This window comes from Mus caroli, chromosome 7, assembly GCF_900094665.2.
Source record: "Mus caroli chromosome 7, CAROLI_EIJ_v1.1, whole genome shotgun sequence".
NCBI classification, from domain to species: Eukaryota; Metazoa; Chordata; class Mammalia; order Rodentia; family Muridae; genus Mus; species Mus caroli.
The window spans coordinates 105,288,435-105,305,690 of NC_034576.1; the positions used below are offsets into that span (position 1 = coordinate 105,288,435).

General features: G+C 42.1%; 1 protein-coding gene across 1 annotated transcript; it reads right to left on the bottom strand.

The window, feature by feature from the left end:
* Window positions 1–5,764: 5,764 nt before the first annotated feature.
* On the bottom strand, window positions 5,765–6,819 carry LOC110299401 (putative olfactory receptor 52P1). Its single transcript, XM_021169085.1, has one exon. The coding sequence runs from the start codon at window positions 6,745–6,747 to the stop codon at window positions 5,800–5,802; it is 948 nt and encodes a 315-aa protein (XP_021024744.1). The 5' UTR covers window positions 6,748–6,819; the 3' UTR covers window positions 5,765–5,799.
* Window positions 6,820–17,256: the final 10,437 nt, after the last annotated feature.

Consider the following 17,256-nt stretch of genomic DNA (forward strand, 5'->3'; position numbering starts at 1 on the left):
TCTCATCATGTTGCCTAGGCTGGCTTCAAATTAATCTTTCTGCTTTGGTATCTTAAATTCTGGAATGATAATGTATGTCACCATGCCTGGCCTTAAGGCTCAGTTTTCATCTCTGAAACTCAGTTTCTAAGCAGCCATTATGCCAGACATCCAGGTGGTCTTCATGCATGAAACAGAGAATGAAGTTCTTGTAGCTTGGCAGCTTCCATTCTTAAGATCTCATTTTTCCTTGGGGGTTATGTCTCTTTATGGATCCATTTTAATTTGTATCATTGTCTCATTCCTTTGGAGAAGATGTGAGGGTGACTGAAGAACTTGTATCTCAGGAGGATGGGTAGGCTTGTAGAGTCATTTCAGTGGGGGCGGGGGGACTGCTTAAATCATCTTCACTTGTCTATAGTATAAGAAGCCCATACATACAAGATTATATTTCTGAAGGACCTAATTTATTATGGGGTGAGCTAAGAGGGATATCTGTACTTTACCAGTTAAATCGTGCAGTTTTAAGGATCCTAACAAATCCCTAAGCTAAATGAATTAAGAAACAAGCAATACCCAGTCACTCCCCTCTCTTCATATAGAACCATGCTATATGGTTAGCACCAATACACTTCTCAGCCCTTAAAGAAGACAATTTGGTACCCATGCCCTTGTCAACTTTTTGGGTTAGATTTTCCTCCTGTGAGAATGACTCACAACAGGTGTGGGAATTTTATTCAGAAAGGAAGGGAAAAGTAGAAATGTTGAATATTCTCATTACCAGTAATTCTTTCCTTCATATTCTTTCTTGCTTTCACACCAGGCTTATGGATCCATTAACTCCACTGAAATGACTTGTCAAGGAAGGCTAAAGTGGGAGTAGTCTTCCCTGGGAAAAATGCACCAATTGGTTATTCGTAGAAAACATTATTCACACAAGCAACATTATATGGACTGGGCAGGCTAGATTTATATATTTAGCAATGTATATATTACATTTCAAGAAAAGGAGCCTATGAATTTGAGTGTGAGGGTGGAAGGTACATGGGAGGACTTTGAGGGAGGAAAGAGAAGGGGAAAATGGTTTAATTCTATTAATCTCAAAAAACCAAAACCATTTAAAAAGGTTCCACTCATCGATATCAGCACTTAATAGTGAGTCTTTTCACTCTAAAACCTCCTTCAGCTTCCTCTAAGACAGTAGACAATTTTTCATTTTACTCCATCACCCCACTGTGTCTTTAACTCTCACATTCTTTGGCTGCTTCCTCATTGTACCAGATTCGGATGGTGCTAACCTGGATCCACCCATATGCCTTTATGGCTAGTGGGATAGCAGAGGCTCCAGGGGGCTGTAAATACTGCTCTTGGAATTGAAAGTGAAGCTGCTTTTGCTGTTGAATGCATGTTTGCTTTTGGCTTCAGGGCCTATTGCAGTGACTGCTGCGAGGCTCTTATGTCATTCCCTATCTATCATACTGTTGCATGCATTGTTGTGCATCAACATTTGTTAGCTTGGACAGTAAAAATAACAACATAGTATCTTAGTTATGATTATCCTTGCTGTGATGGAACACCAGGACCAAAGGCAAAATGAGGAATAAAGAGTTTGTTTAGTTTACATTTCTACAACACTGTTTACAATCAGAGGAAGTCAGGACAGGAACTCTAGCAGGGCAGGAAGCTGGAGACTAGCTGATGCAGAGGCCATGAAGGAATGCTGCATATTGGCTCACTTATCATGGCTTGCTCAGCCTGTTTTCTCATAGAACCTGGGACCACCATCCCAAGGGTAGCCCCACCTAAAATGGACTGGGCTCTTCCCAACAATAATGAATTAAGAAAATGCCATAGGCTTGTCTATAGCCTTATCTTATGGAGACATTTTCTCAATTGAAGCTCTCTCCATTCAGATGACTATGCCTTGTGTCAAGATGTCATAAACCACCAGAGACAACTTGGATATGGATTTAAGTCAATAGAAAGTCTTTATTAGCCAGTCAGTGACTGCACTGGGTGTTTGGGATCCCAGCAGAGCCCTGGGCCTTTCTCAAGGTGAGCTTCTAAACACAAAAAAGATATCCTGGGTTGACATATGTCAGTTTACAAGAACGTTTACCCAAAAGTAGAACTACAGAGGCCAAAAAGCATAATTATTAGAATATTTATAAACTTTCTTAGAAATAAGAACTTTGATGTATTGGGTCTTTGTTTTCATTTTGGCAAGTGGTGCTGTCTATGTGCTAAGTTTTATGGCCTGAACATACTTCCATCATGGATTCAGATGTGTTAAGGTTTGGGAGTCTACTAAGGTTCTGTTATGCTAGTCAGCACAACTGACCCATTGTCAACTTGACACACAAGTATATCACTGTTAAGCCAAAAACTTTCATTTTTGTTTATCCCTAGCACTACACATCAATATACACATCACAATAAAAGCATTTTTATAAATTTAAAAAGACCCACAGTCTTTACAAATTCACTTTTTTCAGTCCATTTAAAATCCAAAGTCTCTTTGAAAACCTGAAAACCACTTAATAATTCAGTCTCTCAACTGTGGGCTCCTGTAAAATAAAAAATACACGAAACACTTTCTTTATTCAAGAGGGAAGAACCGGGACAGGGTCACAGTCAGTCGAAGCAAAATCAAACTCTAACAGTATAAATAATTCAGGGTCAATATCTGGGATCTATTCATGATCCTCTGGCTCCTCCAAGGGGCTTGGGTCACTTCTCTGGCTCTACCCTCTGTAGCACAAATGTCCTATCTTCCATTCCTTTCCACTGCTGCTGCTCACATTTGTAAACTCAAAGTACAAAGGAATAGACATGAACTTTAACCAAAGAAGATGAAGCTGCCTTGTCTTTCATCTCCTTCCATGGAGTTTGTGTCACAAGGCAGGAGCTCCTCAGAGCCCATAGGGGGACATCCGGCATGCTAAACAAACAGCTGACCACTGGGGCCTCTCTCTTCACTCGTTCTTTGTTTCCCTCCTGGGAAAATATCACACTATGCAATACAGTGTTTGCACATACTGTTTTTGCCTCAGGTTGTGTTTTCTAGAGAAGCCAAGAAAGACAGTAGATATAATAAACAGCTCTGAAAAGAAACTCTAAGGGTATGATCTGGTCATTTGATGTAGTTTGAGAGTAAGAGGGACCAAGCAGCTGCTGTCAAGTAGTGATAACATCTATCACAGTGATGTCCTGGTACTCAAGACTTCCTGTTTTGCTTGTTTGTTAGGATGAAGGTGGAAGGGAAAAACGATGCTTGGGTGTTCTGAGGATATGCCAGTCTTAGGGATTATGATAGGTTGGTTTAGATGGAGTTTGCATCCTCATAGATAAATGTCTTTGTAAGGGAAAATAATGAGCTTATGACATTCTAACTAAAACACAACAAAGGCTTTGAAGTAGACTTTACTTCCCTATGGCTGAAGGACAGACTGAGAATGAGGTCTGGAATATGCATGTTAGATATGCTAGAGATATCAAGACAATGGAATGTGCTCATCAAAAGGTCACCTGGGTCAAATTTTCTGATTGTGAAAGTCTGGTGCTTCAAATTTGGTGATGAGACATTTGGTTTCATGAGCCTAAAACTGTCGGATCTTCTACTGTTTCTGTACTTTTCAGTCTCGTAAGAAATACTATCTTTTTTTAATGACAGAGAAGAATAGTTTCCCATTGTCTGGGAATCATGGGATCACATGCCAACCAGGTGCCTTGCAAGAGGCATTTACTGTTCTCTTCAAGATCCCGTTTATTCTTCCTCCTTTCGTCTAGACTGCTGGTCTGCTTTTACTTTAACAAGGCAGAAGACTGAGTTAAGATGAAGAGATGAAAAGAAACCAACATGGAAGTTTTCAGTAAAAGACAAAAATGAATAGAAAGAAAATAATCAAGAAATTTGATTTTAAAAACAGTAACTGCATGGGTATACTTCTTTTCTCCAAAACACTACAGAAAAGAATGAGGCACATGCCCTCTATATCGGAAATAAAAGATTTAACAAATCACAGAAAACTTTTAAGACAAACATAATCTATAAACAATTTTATACCTATATTGACAGATTATTTTAGAGAAAATTTGGGGTCATTGGAAATATAGTGAAAATAGAAATTCTGATTAAAGTAGGTTTATTAAACTCCAGGTATATAGAAGAAGAAGAGACTTTACTAGGGACTGAAAAGGAGACTAGAGGGACAGGGCAGGGACAATGTATGGCTACTGGGGGTGAATATGACCTAATCACATTATATATATATTATGAAAGTTTCCCAATAGAGAGATGATGGAATATTCAGATTCACTATGACATTCAATAGCTTATTATTTCACACAAATATTATACACTAATTAGAGACCCCTAATACTGTACCAATGTAGAAAGCAGATTTTGACACACCACATATTAAAGTAGACTATTAATAGGAAAAATGAGAAAAGTCACACAGGTACTATTTTGGAAACATTTTTTTAACATTGAATACTTTATAGATAAAGAATTTAAAGGATAGGGTTGATGAGATGACTCAGCTCATTTATGATCAAACCTGATGACCTGAGCTTGATCTGAAGAACCCCCATGGTGGAAGGAGAGAACTGACTCCTGCAGGGTGTCCTCTGACCTCCTTACTTGTGCTTTAACTAAAGTGACAAAGTTCAGTGCAACTCAATTTGACAGAGGAAGAATTCCTAAGAAAATTTGCAGGAGCAGCTGGATATCCACAGGTGAAAAACAAACCTCAAATTCTACTTTATGCCATAATAGTTGTTATTTGTGTTGGGCCATACACCTTCAATTGAAAAGTAAGTCTATGAAATGAATAAAAAGGCATAAACTAAATGTTTTTTTAGTTCACCATAACTCGCATTTTAAGTAAAAGATGTTAAGAAAACAAAATGCATCACAAAACTAGACAAACGTTTTCAGCGTGTATACTTGACAAATAACTGGGATCCAGAGCAAAATGAGAGTATAAAAATTACTAAACAAGGAAGTCTAAAATGGACACAGGACTAAAGAATTTCATAAAAGGAATATTCATTAATAGTAAACATGAGAGAGGTTGCTTAACATAATTAGTTGTAAAAAAATGCAAAGCAACTTTGCAATGAATTCCTTCTAGGTTATACTCATTGGAGTGCTTAAAATGAAAAACAAGAATAACACTATCAAACATGAGCAGATGGGGAACAACTGGAAACTGTTTGATATCATTGATGAGATTGTAACATGGTACAATGTGTTGCACAAAGCCATTCAGCAGGCTCGGTTAAACATATACCTACCCTTGGTCCTAGCAATTGTACTTGTAGGTTGAGAAGTATAGCAGCTTTATTTTCTAATAGCTCAAAGTGGGAAATAATCCAGGTGTCTAAGAGCAGATGGTTAAACTGTGGTGCGTTTGCAAGATGCAATATTTGTCAGCAATAGGAAGGAGTTAGCTGATATGCATAGCAGCCCAAGGGTGGGAACTGTTTTCCTTATCATGTCAGTAGCCACATTTGTTTCCTTTAATCAGCATCCTTTTTTTTTTTTTTGGTTCGGAAGATAGGAGAGATGTTGCACTGTGATATTTCTGTGGACACCACTATCAGTTTGGAAACTCCCTTTAGGTAAATGTTCCTGAGCATTGAGACTCCATCACACAGAGCAAGCATCAGATGATGTCTCCTCCGACAAGTGATAGATCTCCATATTAAAGTAAGGATACCACTGAGTGTGGGTTTCCGCCTTCCAGCCATGTAGAAATCCATGTAAACATCACTCAAGGTCTGGAGAAAACCAGCATAGGTCTGCTTGAAGCACTATGATTGGGCTGGACCCCTCTTGAGTAGTCGGAGTGCTCCATCTCGGATCTGCTTGGTTTTCATCCCATAGATGATGGGGTTGAGCATGGGTGGTACGACGAGGTAGAGGTCAGCCAGGAGGATGTGGACGTGCCTGGGTACGTGTTGACCAAAGCGCTGGGTATAGAATGAGAAGAGCCCTGGTGTGTAGAAGAGAAGGATAACACCCAGGTGGGAGCCACAAGTGCCAAAGGTCTTTGCCCTGGCCTCTTTGGAGGAGAGGCCCAACACAGCCCGGAGGATGAGTGCATAGGATATGGCAATACAAATGGAGTCAGTTCCTACCACCAGTGTGGCTGCTGTGATGCCATATATGTTGTTTGGTTGTGTGCCCCCACAAGCCAGCTTCACCACAGCCATGTGCTCACAGTAGGAGTGTGCTACCACTCGGCCACAGTAGCTCAGCCTTGCCAGTAGGCAGGTAAGTGGGGTCATGAGCCCCAGGCCACGGAGCAGAGCAGCAGCTCCTAACTTGCTCACAGACTCTGAGGACAGCAATGACCCATAGTGCAATGGTCGGCAGATGGCCAAATAGCGATCAAAGGCCATTGATAGCAGGATACCGGATTCTACAGCCGAGAAACCGTGGATAAAGAACATCTGGGTAGCACAGGCTCCAAAGGCAATCTCAGCTGCATTTGCCCAAAAGAGTGCGAGGAGCTTGGGGACAGTGGAGGTGCAGAGTATCAGGTCAATAGTGGACAGCATGCATAGGAACAGGTACATGGGCTGGTGCAGTGAAGGCTCAGAGCGCACCACCAACAGGACTGCCATGTTGCCAAGAACTGCTAGGGCATACATGGAGCAGAAAGGAAATGCAATCCAAAAGTGGGACGCCTCCAGGCCGGGAATTCCCATGAGCAGGAAGGAGCTTGGGTTCTGATGGCTGTGGTTTGTGTGTTGCATGATCAGGCTGAAGAAGAGTATGTATGGAAGATCTAAGCTCTGAGCTCTACAAAGCCTTAAAGAGATGGGGCAGCAGAGATCATCTTTATGCTGTAGTTTAATGGCAGCAGAAACATTTGAGTTAAACTCCACAAAAGAGCATTTGGGATGATAAGATTGTAAGGTCCTAGGAAATATACAAAGCAGAAGATGGGTTAGTATCACTAAGGTTCAAAGGAACCCCTTTTAGTTCTGTATGATTTAATAATGTCTTTGCTGTCGGATGGGGTGAAGGGCATGGCTGTAGTATCATTTCTATGGTGAAAGTAAGAACTAGAGATGTTTATGAGGTAGTTCTCTCTGCCTATAAACCTTTTTACAAGTTTCTAGTATTGTTTTCTTCAGATTCATCTGCTATGTGACAATATACAGGTGATGTTAATAATACAGAGTCTGTTGGATTGGATGGGAGCCTCAAGATGTGAAGATTTTTATTGAGGAGAAACAAATGGAGAATAAAGACATCTTGCCCCAAATCATCGAACCTATAACAACTCGTACATAAGGACTTGTCTTGAACAGAAATATCAAAACACAGGTAAAGAGCTGAGTCTCTTGTAGACTTTGATGGATAGAAGATTTCCTGGCTCATATTTGGTAAGATCCTGGACTTGCTTCATCTGTCCTATATAGACAGCTGTTGGCAGAATCAGGTGAGATGATGCAGGATTGGTAGTGGTAGGTAACAGGCTGACTTAGTCATAATAGATGGTTTGATGAGGTCATTAAAGATAAAATTGTTTGCAAATATATCTTCTAATAAGAAGTAAAAGTATTTGAAAGGACAGGAAGTGAGTTTTAATCTCCAACAACACACAGTACCCAAAGCAAGTGGAGATAAATTTGGTTCAAAGTCAATGATGAGTTTTGATCTCTACTCCACACTTTCTGCCTCCCTGATCTCCCTCCACCTACACAGATCTTCTCACTTTTCTTATACACTAGCCAGCATTGTTTGAGAATTTAAGGCAGTGGGGAGATCAAGTGAAAGATGTGGGAAGAGGACAGTGTGGGAGAGATGCTGATAAAAAAGAAGCAAAGATCAGAATCAAAACCAGTGGTCACTTGGAGAGAAGTACTCATGACACGATGGAGCACAACTGTTGCTAACTGAAACAGAGAGTGGAACCAGGAAGATCATCTGGAGGCACCGCAGTTGTGTCCCCAACCTAAAGATGTAGTATTCCATGTAATTGGTATCATCAGCTACCTGCACCCAGGAGCCCATGAAACTGTCTTGGAGAAAGGCAGGGAGGGAAGTCGAGAGCTTTCCAGTACTGTTATGGCAGAATGTCTCTTTTCCATCCTGGTGCTAACTGTAGCTGTCACTCTGGAATAAGTGACTCTTTCCTGTCATTTCTATCTCATTATCCATATTTAATTATTTCCTGTATAATCTTCTGTGATAGTTCCATCATCTATTCTGGAACAAATAATCTCACAGGAAATTTCAGCCAAGTGGTGACTGAATGTATCAGGGGCAGAGGAAATCAGAGTGTGTGGGACCTTGTGAAATGGCGTGAGCATGCTGTCTAAGCTTGTGATTTTGTGTGTCCATATAGACATGAGAAGACTCATGGGCAATTCATCAGATCAGGCTATAGGCAAGCCTGTAGGGCAGTTTTTAATATAGTGATTGATGGTGGACAGTCTAGTCCATTGTAAGTGGTGCTATCTGAACTGATTGCCTGGCTTCTATAAGAGAGCAGGTTGAGCAAGCCATGAAGAGCAAGCCAGTAAGCAGCACTCCTTCATGGTCTCTGTGCCAGCTCCTGCCTCCAGGTTCTTGCCCTGTTTGGGTTTCTGTTTTGACTTCCTTCGATGATAAACAGTGATAAGGAAGTGTAATCCAAATAACCCCTCCCATGCAGGAAATAAAAAGACTCATGGGCAAGACTGCATCCAGAAGATTCAGACTCACATATTTACAAGACACTTTCTTCAGTTGCCCATCTCTCAGATATGATTTCTCTGACAAAGAGAGAGTGGAAGGCAAAATAACCTAGGCATGAAGGAAACAGACCCTTTCTTTGCTTCCATTTCTCCCTTAGGCTATTAATCATCACACCAGATTTACTTTTCTCTTGAAAGTCCACTCAAAGAACTTCACCCATCCTTCACAGATCTACATACCTCAACCCCTCCCCCATCTTAGCTGCATTTGCATAGGGGAGGAAGTGAGGTTGGAAGCACAGGCACTAAGTATACTGTGCTTAGATTACAGGGAAGATGTCAGGGCTGAAGTATAGATCATGGTTTTCTCATTTCCTAGCTGTCACTACTATTTGAGTTAGAATTCATTAAAAACATCCAGGGTGGGAAGATTGTAGGCAGTGATGCAAGGCCAAAGTTAGACAACTGTCATCAGCATTCACATTGACCCCTGTTGTCTGATTAAGGACCTGAGGATTGAACAGCATGTTTGTTGAGCCCATTCATGGTGATGGTACTGGATGCTCTTACAGCATTCTTATTTCCATGTCTGTAGCTGACTTTTATTTTTAATACCTTAGTGTTTTATCCTCCCTGATTCATCTGCGTCTTGCAGTCAACCTGACATACCCTAGCCACTTTCAAATAACTTTCACAGAATATCAAGTAGTCTCCCATCCATTTGTCTTGTTTGACTCATTTTAGCATTTGCTAGAAGACAGGCCTTACCTAGAACACATGAGAATAGGTGTTCAAGCATCAGGAACAGAGCTGTGCTATGAGTAAAGGAGCAAATTGTTCACCCCTCTTGAGCACCTGAAAGCCACTTGCCAGCATTTACCACTCCTTTATGGAAGACCAAGTTCAGTGCAATTCAAATCCTGGTTCAGAAACTCACCAGCTGTGTACATTCAGTGATCTTCTCTAAGCTCTGTTAACCTGCTTCCCTATGACCTAGAAAGGTTGATTCATACTTCATAGGTGGCTGTGTTTATTAGCATAAGAGAGTAAGAAATATCTCAATGAGAAACAACCCTAGTGGCACTTGGGTCTGTGGTCAGCATATAATATGTGTAGTGCAGGGACATGGGCAAACTTACAAATAGCCAGACTTACCAGGTCTTGGAAGGGGGTGATAGTGGAGTTCCAGGTCCTGCAGGACTTAGACTACTGGAAACATAAGAGCACCAGTATTTATCCTGTCATTAGGGCCCTAAGTTCCAGTGGAAACTCCCTGGAGATAAGGACACTAAAGAGGCCTCTGGGATACTGGAAAGAGGCATCAAATTGAAGTTTTGAAATTTAGACCTTGTTGGAGGAAGGAAGAATGTGTGAATCTACCTTCTGCTGTAACATAATACCACAGGTTACATTATAAATAGTAAAAATTTAAGGTTTTAAAGGTTGGCAAGTCAAGATCCAGAGCATCCATCTGGCAAGGGCCGCATTACTGTGTTATTATGTGGTATTTATTTATTTACAAATGAAACTGTCACATGATATACCTATTCCATGACTGGGTGTACACCCAAAGAAAATGAAATCAGTATGTTGAAGAGATATCTGAACTCCCAGTGGTCATTCACAACTAGCATCATAGACTTCAGTGTCCAGCAATAGATGGGTGAATGAGGAAGATGTAGTAGATACACACAATTAAATACTACTTAGCCATAACAAAAAGATGCTATCATTTGCCACAATATAAATGAACCTGGAGACAGGCAACATTAGACAGACAAAGAGAAAAATTCTATTTATCTGTATAATATAAAAACATTACCAGACACTCACAGAATGGGAAAGGAGATCAAAGGACACACAAATTGAAGTTAACTTAGAGATAGGTTTAAGAGAGAATTGCTGTATAATACTCTCATCTTAGTTAACAACAACATTTTTTTCTTAGTGTTGGCCATTCAATTCAGTTCTTGCATGTTTTAGGCAAGCAATATTCCCCTTTAATGTGGGATTATATACATGTTAAGGTAGCTTTATGTATGCATGCCACAAAGTACATATATTTTGAGACAATATGCCTGCCATACATGATAAGGTAGAAAAAGTTAGGAAGTGCAACCAGGGAACTATGAAGAGTTGGCTAAATGGGGGATCTTGATGACATGAGTGAGGAAGACATGTAGGTCTGTGAGATGTACTGTTAAGAGCAGTAGATAAGGAGGTCTCTGGAATTCATTTCACAAATTTGAAAGTCACCTTCAGGCCAGTTGCTAAAGTGGAGTGACAGAGAAGATGATAATCATGAATTTTGAGATATGGCCATGGTCACTGTGATGAAGGCTACAGTAAGTCATAGAGAGGGAGTGACACTATTGTTAGGAGGTATGGCCTTGTTGGAGGAAGTGTGTCACTGGGAGTAAGACTTTGGTGTTTCAGAAGCCCAAGCCAGGCACAGTGGTTCACTGTGTTTCTGATTCCTGCCAATTAAGATGTAGAACTCTCAGCTATCTCTTCAGCACCATGTCTACCTGGGTACCACTATGCTTCCCACCATGGACTAAACCTCTGACCTGTAAGCCAGCTCCAATGAAATGTTTTCTCTTATAATGTTACCATGGTCATGGCATCTCTCTTCACAGCAATAAAACCCTAAGACAGAAGTATATACCAGGAGTGGGATATTGCTGTTATAGGCCTGAACATACATTTGTTTCAAGGAATATGGAACACTTGGGGAGTTTGGACTAGAAAAGTCACAGGACACTTTAAGCTTGACTTAACAGGCCATACATGAACAACAGCGGTGCTGAGGGTGAATTGAACTGTGAGAGCTCACAAGGTTTCAGAGAAGAATATTAGCAAGTGGCCTAGAGATTGTGCTTGTGATATTTTGGTGAAAAAATGTGACTACTTTCTTTCTTTGTCCAAAAAAATCTGCCCAAGGATAAACTGAAGAGTTATGGATTAATAGCTTTGGCAGAGGAGATTTCAAAACAACCTGTCTGTGTGGCCATTAGTGGCTAGTCTTATGCATATCTATAATGAAAAAGAGTAAGCTGAGCAAGGAAAAAGAGAAAGTGTACAGTTTGTGGAGAAAAGGGACACCAGGAAGTATAAACAGAGTAAGGAAAAGCCTAACACTAATTGTAATATAAGGAGCGGTGACCTCAGAGCAAGAACTCACCCAACTAAGCTTCCAAGTTATGAAAAGGAGTTAAAGAAAAATATAGGGTAGGGTATGATGGCACATGCCTTTAATCTCAGCATTTTGGAGGTGGAGTCAGCTGGATCTCAGTTCAAAACCAGCCTGGTTTACAAATTGACATCCAGGACAGCCAAGCATAGACAGTAAAGGAATCCATCAAAACCATGAAGGTGGTGAAAGTATATTTGAACAAGGGGTCATGTTTCAGCCCCAGAAAGCAGCAGAACTTGGCAGCTTTGGCCATGTGGCTCTGTCTTTAGAGTCAAGGATACAAGAAAAGGGTTATGGAATCTTCCTCAGTGACCAAGAAAAGCCACTGGGGCCAGGCATGTGGCAGGGGTGTCTCTGCATGGATTTCTAGAGAGGCTACTGTATGGAACTGTGAAAGTGAAGCCTAGAGACCTCAAGAGTTGGAGATGCCAGAGTAATGAGGTACCTGTTGAGGAAAGCTACTAACATGGAGTTAAACTAGTCCAAAAGAGAGAAGTAGTTTATAATCATCAAAGCAGGAAGAAATTGGAGATCTGAAGAGCACATGACATCAGAGATGGAGGTATAGAGTTTGAAATTTGCCCAACTGATTTTTGGTCATGTTTTTGTTCAGTATTTGCTCACTATGCCCTCTTTCCTCTCTTTTGGAACAATTATCTATATCCATCCATCCATCCATCCATCCATCCATCCATCCATCCATCCTTCCTTCCTTCCTTCCACCTACCCTTCCATCCATCCATCTATCTATTTATCTATCTATCCTTTGCTGTTATTGGAAGTTGATGGAAGTATATGATCTCCTGTTTAATTTTGATTTTATAGGGGATTACAGTTAAGAGATTGCCATTAGTCTCAGAAGAGACTTTAGATTTTTAAACAGGGTTGACTCTAATAGATTATGGGGACTATTGAAAGTGGATTGAATGCTTTTGTATTATGATACAGCTACAAGCCTATGGGTCCAGGGAGTGAAATGTTGTGGTTTGAATAAAAATGATCCCCATAGGGAGTGACACTATTGGGAGTTGTGGCCTTGTGAGAGGAAGTGTGTTACTGGAGTTTCAGAAGCCCAAGCCAGGCACAGTGGTTCTCTCTCTTTCTGCTCCTTGATGATCCAGATGTAGAGCTCTCAGCTGTCTCTCCAGCACCATCTGCATCCATGCGCTGCCGTGCTTCCCATCATGACAATAATGGGCTAAACCTCTGATCTGTAAGCCAGCCTCAAATAATGTCTTCTTTTTACAAGAATCGTCATAGTCATGGTATCTCTTCACAGCAATAGAACCTAACTAAGACAAAGAAGTTGAACAAGAGCCGGTAACACTGTGACGTATGCCCTGAAAGATCTACTTTATGTTCTAAATAAGGGAGAGAGGATAAAAGAGGTGAAAGAAACAGTTCAAAGTCATTATTAATTGAATGATGCAATGATGGCTTGGGCCAAAATGACAACAGTGGGAGCAAGAAAAAGATCTGATATTTAGAGTAGAATTAGAAGGTAGATAGAATTGTTGGTAGATTAGTTGAAAGTGGAGTTATGAGAACATGATAGGCTTTTGGGAAACCTCTGTGGTGACTAGCAATACTTTAGTGTCATAGGAAACAGAGAAAGGTTTACAGGACGGAAGCACAGAGACCTGAGCTCTGGGTAAGGTGTTTAAGCTTGGATATGGACACTAGACATCTAAGCAGAGATGCTGAGTAAGAATGCCATACAGTTATTCCTTGGTGTCCATGGGGAACTGGTTTCAGGATACCTCCTCATACCTCACTCTACAGATGTTCAGGTTCCTTGCATGAAATGGTATAGAATTTGTGTAAACCCAAACCAAATCACCTCTAGGTTTCTTACAACACTTAATACAATGTGATTACTCTGCATATGTTCTACTATATTGTTAAGGTACAACACACAAGTACAAAGGTCCTAATATATTTGCCAGTTTTCAATTTGTTAGAGATGTATTAGTTTGAAGGTTTACATGTGGGAGCCAATAGATCAAAAAAAAAAAAAAAAGCCACAGAAAATGATAAAATCTCCTTAATCTCAGGAGGTAGAGAGACAGAGAGAGAGGAATCTGGGAGGGACAGAGGAGGGGGGGGAAAGGGGGACTGGTTCAGATATAGAGGAGATGGGGGAGAAGTACAGAGGTCGGGAATTTGAAAAGAGGTGTGTAGCAGTGGGGGAGGAGGAACTGGGGGTAGCCAATAGGATGTCCCAGATGCCAGGGACCCAGGAAGTTCCCAGGGCCCAACAGGGAGGACATTAGCCAAAATACCCAACAAAGGTGAGCTAGAACCTGTAGAGACCATATCCAGTGGATAGGCAAGGCCCCAGGTTGAGGGATGGGGCCACCCACCCATCTCAAAAATAGTAATTAAGAATTCCTCGTGTCAAAGGCAAATGCAGGGACAAAGAGTGGAGCAGAGTCTGAAGGAAAGGCCATCCAAGACTACTCCACCTAGGGATCTATCCCATCTGCAGACACCAAACCCAGACACTATTGCTGATGCCAGGAAGCACTTAATGACAGGAGCCTTGTTGACTGACCCTGAGAGGCTCTGCCAGAGCCTGAGCAATATATATGCAGTGCATGTCAGCAGGGAGAGTGCATGTCAGCAGGACACAATCTCAGTAGAAGTGGCTGCTATGCCTCAGGGAGGAACACAGGGGTACAGAGGCTCATTTGAACCCCAACTTCTCTTCTTCTTTTTTTTAAAGATTTATTTATTTATTATATGTAACTACACTGTAGCTGTCTTCAGACACACCAGAAGAGGGCCCCAGATCTCGTTATGGATGGTTGTGAGCCACCATGTGGTTGCTGGGAATTGAACTCAGGATCTTTGGAAGAGCAGTCAGTGCTCTTAACCCCTGAGCCATCTCTTCAGCCCCGCCTCCAACTTCTCTTCTTAGGACCATGGCACAGTAGCAGACTCCAAGACCAGTCCTGGATGTGTTTCTGTACTAATACTCTGATAATATTAAAGATTAATGATCATAGAATATATTCAATGAAGATGGCATTGGATCCTCCCTTGAGTCCTGTAAGGTGGAGAGGACTGGACACTGAGATCACAAGAATGAAACAATCCAAGGAATGAAGAGATTAAATGCCTTGCTGAGGTGACAAGCTAGGACTCAAACCCAGGTCTCCCATCAATAACCTCAAATTACAGCTCAGTGGAGAAAATAACCATGCCACAAACCAACCAACCAGCCAACCAACCAACCAACCAACCAACCAACCAACCAACCAACCAACCAATCAACCAATCAACCCCCAAACTAGGAATCAAATAAAACAGCCAAAGATAATCTTCCTCTTATGAACAAACAACCCTCCCTTCCTTAGCCAGAAGGAGCAAGCATCACTGCCAGCCTTTTGTATATTCTGAAGAGGCTGTAGATCTCAGCAGGCACCAAGGGAGGGTGGAAAGAGGCACACTCATTACCTCACTGCAATCAGGCCAGCCACTGCCTCCAGGGAGAAGCAAGACTGAATGTGACAGCCACAAAGTGCTCAGAATGTGGGGTTGGTAGGAAGCCAAAGGCAAAGCCTAGAAAGCCCTGAGTCACCCCCAGAGAGGAGCCAGTGCTTATCGTGAGGTCTGTTTAGCATGTTCCTCAGAGACAGGGCCCACTGTTCCCTTTTTCTTTTGGGACAAGGGAAGCTGACTGAGGATATATCCAGCCTTTCCTGTGCATCTGCTCTCATGGAGAGAGGAGCATGATACTGCTTTCCTGTGCCTCCCAGGAAGTGAGTGGAGCTGCAGGCTGAGGGTGAGAGCCTGCTGGGTCTGAGGCAGTAGACACAGGCTGATGGGGAGGGCTACTTGTTGCTGGGACCAGCTAGCCTCTAGGGGTGGGGCTGGGGCTTGGGCAGTTTATCTAGGGGCCAGAACAGAGGAAGGAAAGAGGCCTGGGCATGTGAACTGAGAATGGGATCAGTTAGAACAATGGCAGAAACAGCACCCCAAGGGTTAGGGACAGTGCCACGGAGTGACAGAGCCTAGCCTCACCTTCCCTTGCTTCTCAGACCCAAACAGATGACTTCTTCCTGCCTCAGGCACTACCTCACCTCCCTGTTGTCACCCATCCCAGCACACCTCTGGCTACTAGAGCATCTTTATCTTCTTATGCTTTATCTACTATGGGCTTCAGATCTTTCATCATTCCTTTATTAGAAGAAGCCCCTGCCTGCCTCCCAGGCATGTGTCCATTTTGGGGTGCTTTTTAGAGTTCACCACCAGAAGCCTCTGGCTTAGTAACCCAGCCCATGCCTATAATTTCTCCTCTCTTGTTACTGTTGCTTGCCTTCCTTTCCACATTCAGGCCCTGTCCCACCCATAGCTGCTGCAAAGTGACTGAGATAAGACACTGGGAAGGACAGGTGGAACATCTGGTTTGTTAAAGGGTTCAGTCACAAGCTGCTGTGTCTCCACAGTGTGGTCCAATAGCCGCAGCCCTGGAATACTGTAGGAAGAGTCTAAAGATGTGGAAATGAGGCTTATATCTGAAGCTTGCTTTCTCCATGATGACATAGTTCTCCAAATGTATTATTCTAAGGTTTTCTCTAGGTAAAGATGTAATGAATGAGGCAGACAACTGTTCTGCCTTATGGCTCTCAGCTCTAGTTCTGGGGTAGACAAAGAAACCACACAGGCTTCCTTTGGCTCCTTGATGATATCCTTGGTGAGGAGGCAGGGAATGAACACAGCCTTCCCAGTGACATTGAAGGACTGGAAAAAACCACTCAAATGTTTTAAACAGGAGGAGACTGGCAAAGACTGAATGGAACTGGAGGTATGTTTTCTTCAAAGCCAAAAAGCAAAGGTTGAAGACTTCTTGGGATATTAGACACAATAGGCACAATTTGAGACTGAGCTGTGAGAGATAAGATACAGGAAGCCAGTGGCTGTCATCAGGAGTGTATAGGAAGGCATCAGTGTATGTAAGGGAGACAAGTCACCCAGGAAGAGCAGAGGCCTGCCTGGAACAGAAGCAGCACATGCATTTAGGATGGAGTGACACAGGATGTAAGAGGACACGCTTTCATCTAGTCAGTAACTATCTCAAGTACCTAAGGAGGCCTCATGGTGTCCATAGATTCAAAAGAGACTAGGGGGCCCAAGGTGTCTATAGATACAAAAGAGCCCGGGGGCCCAAGGTGTCCATATATAGAGGATAATCCTGTCATCACCGGGCTCTCATGAGGTCCAGCCGTGTGTTTTGGGAAAATTCACAGATCTACATAGCCTTGGAGTAAGGAATTGCCTTTTCTTCCTTCCTTCCTTCCTTCCTTCCTTCCTTCCTTCCTTCCTTCCTTCCTTCCTTCCTTCCTTCCTTTCTTTCTTTCTTTCTTTCTTTCTTTCTT

What these genes read in the sequence shown, in the direction of transcription:
- LOC110299401 (XM_021169085.1), bottom strand. Translation starts at nt 6,747, where the DNA reads ATGCAACACACAAACCACAGCCATCAGAACCCAAGCTCCTTCCTGCTC.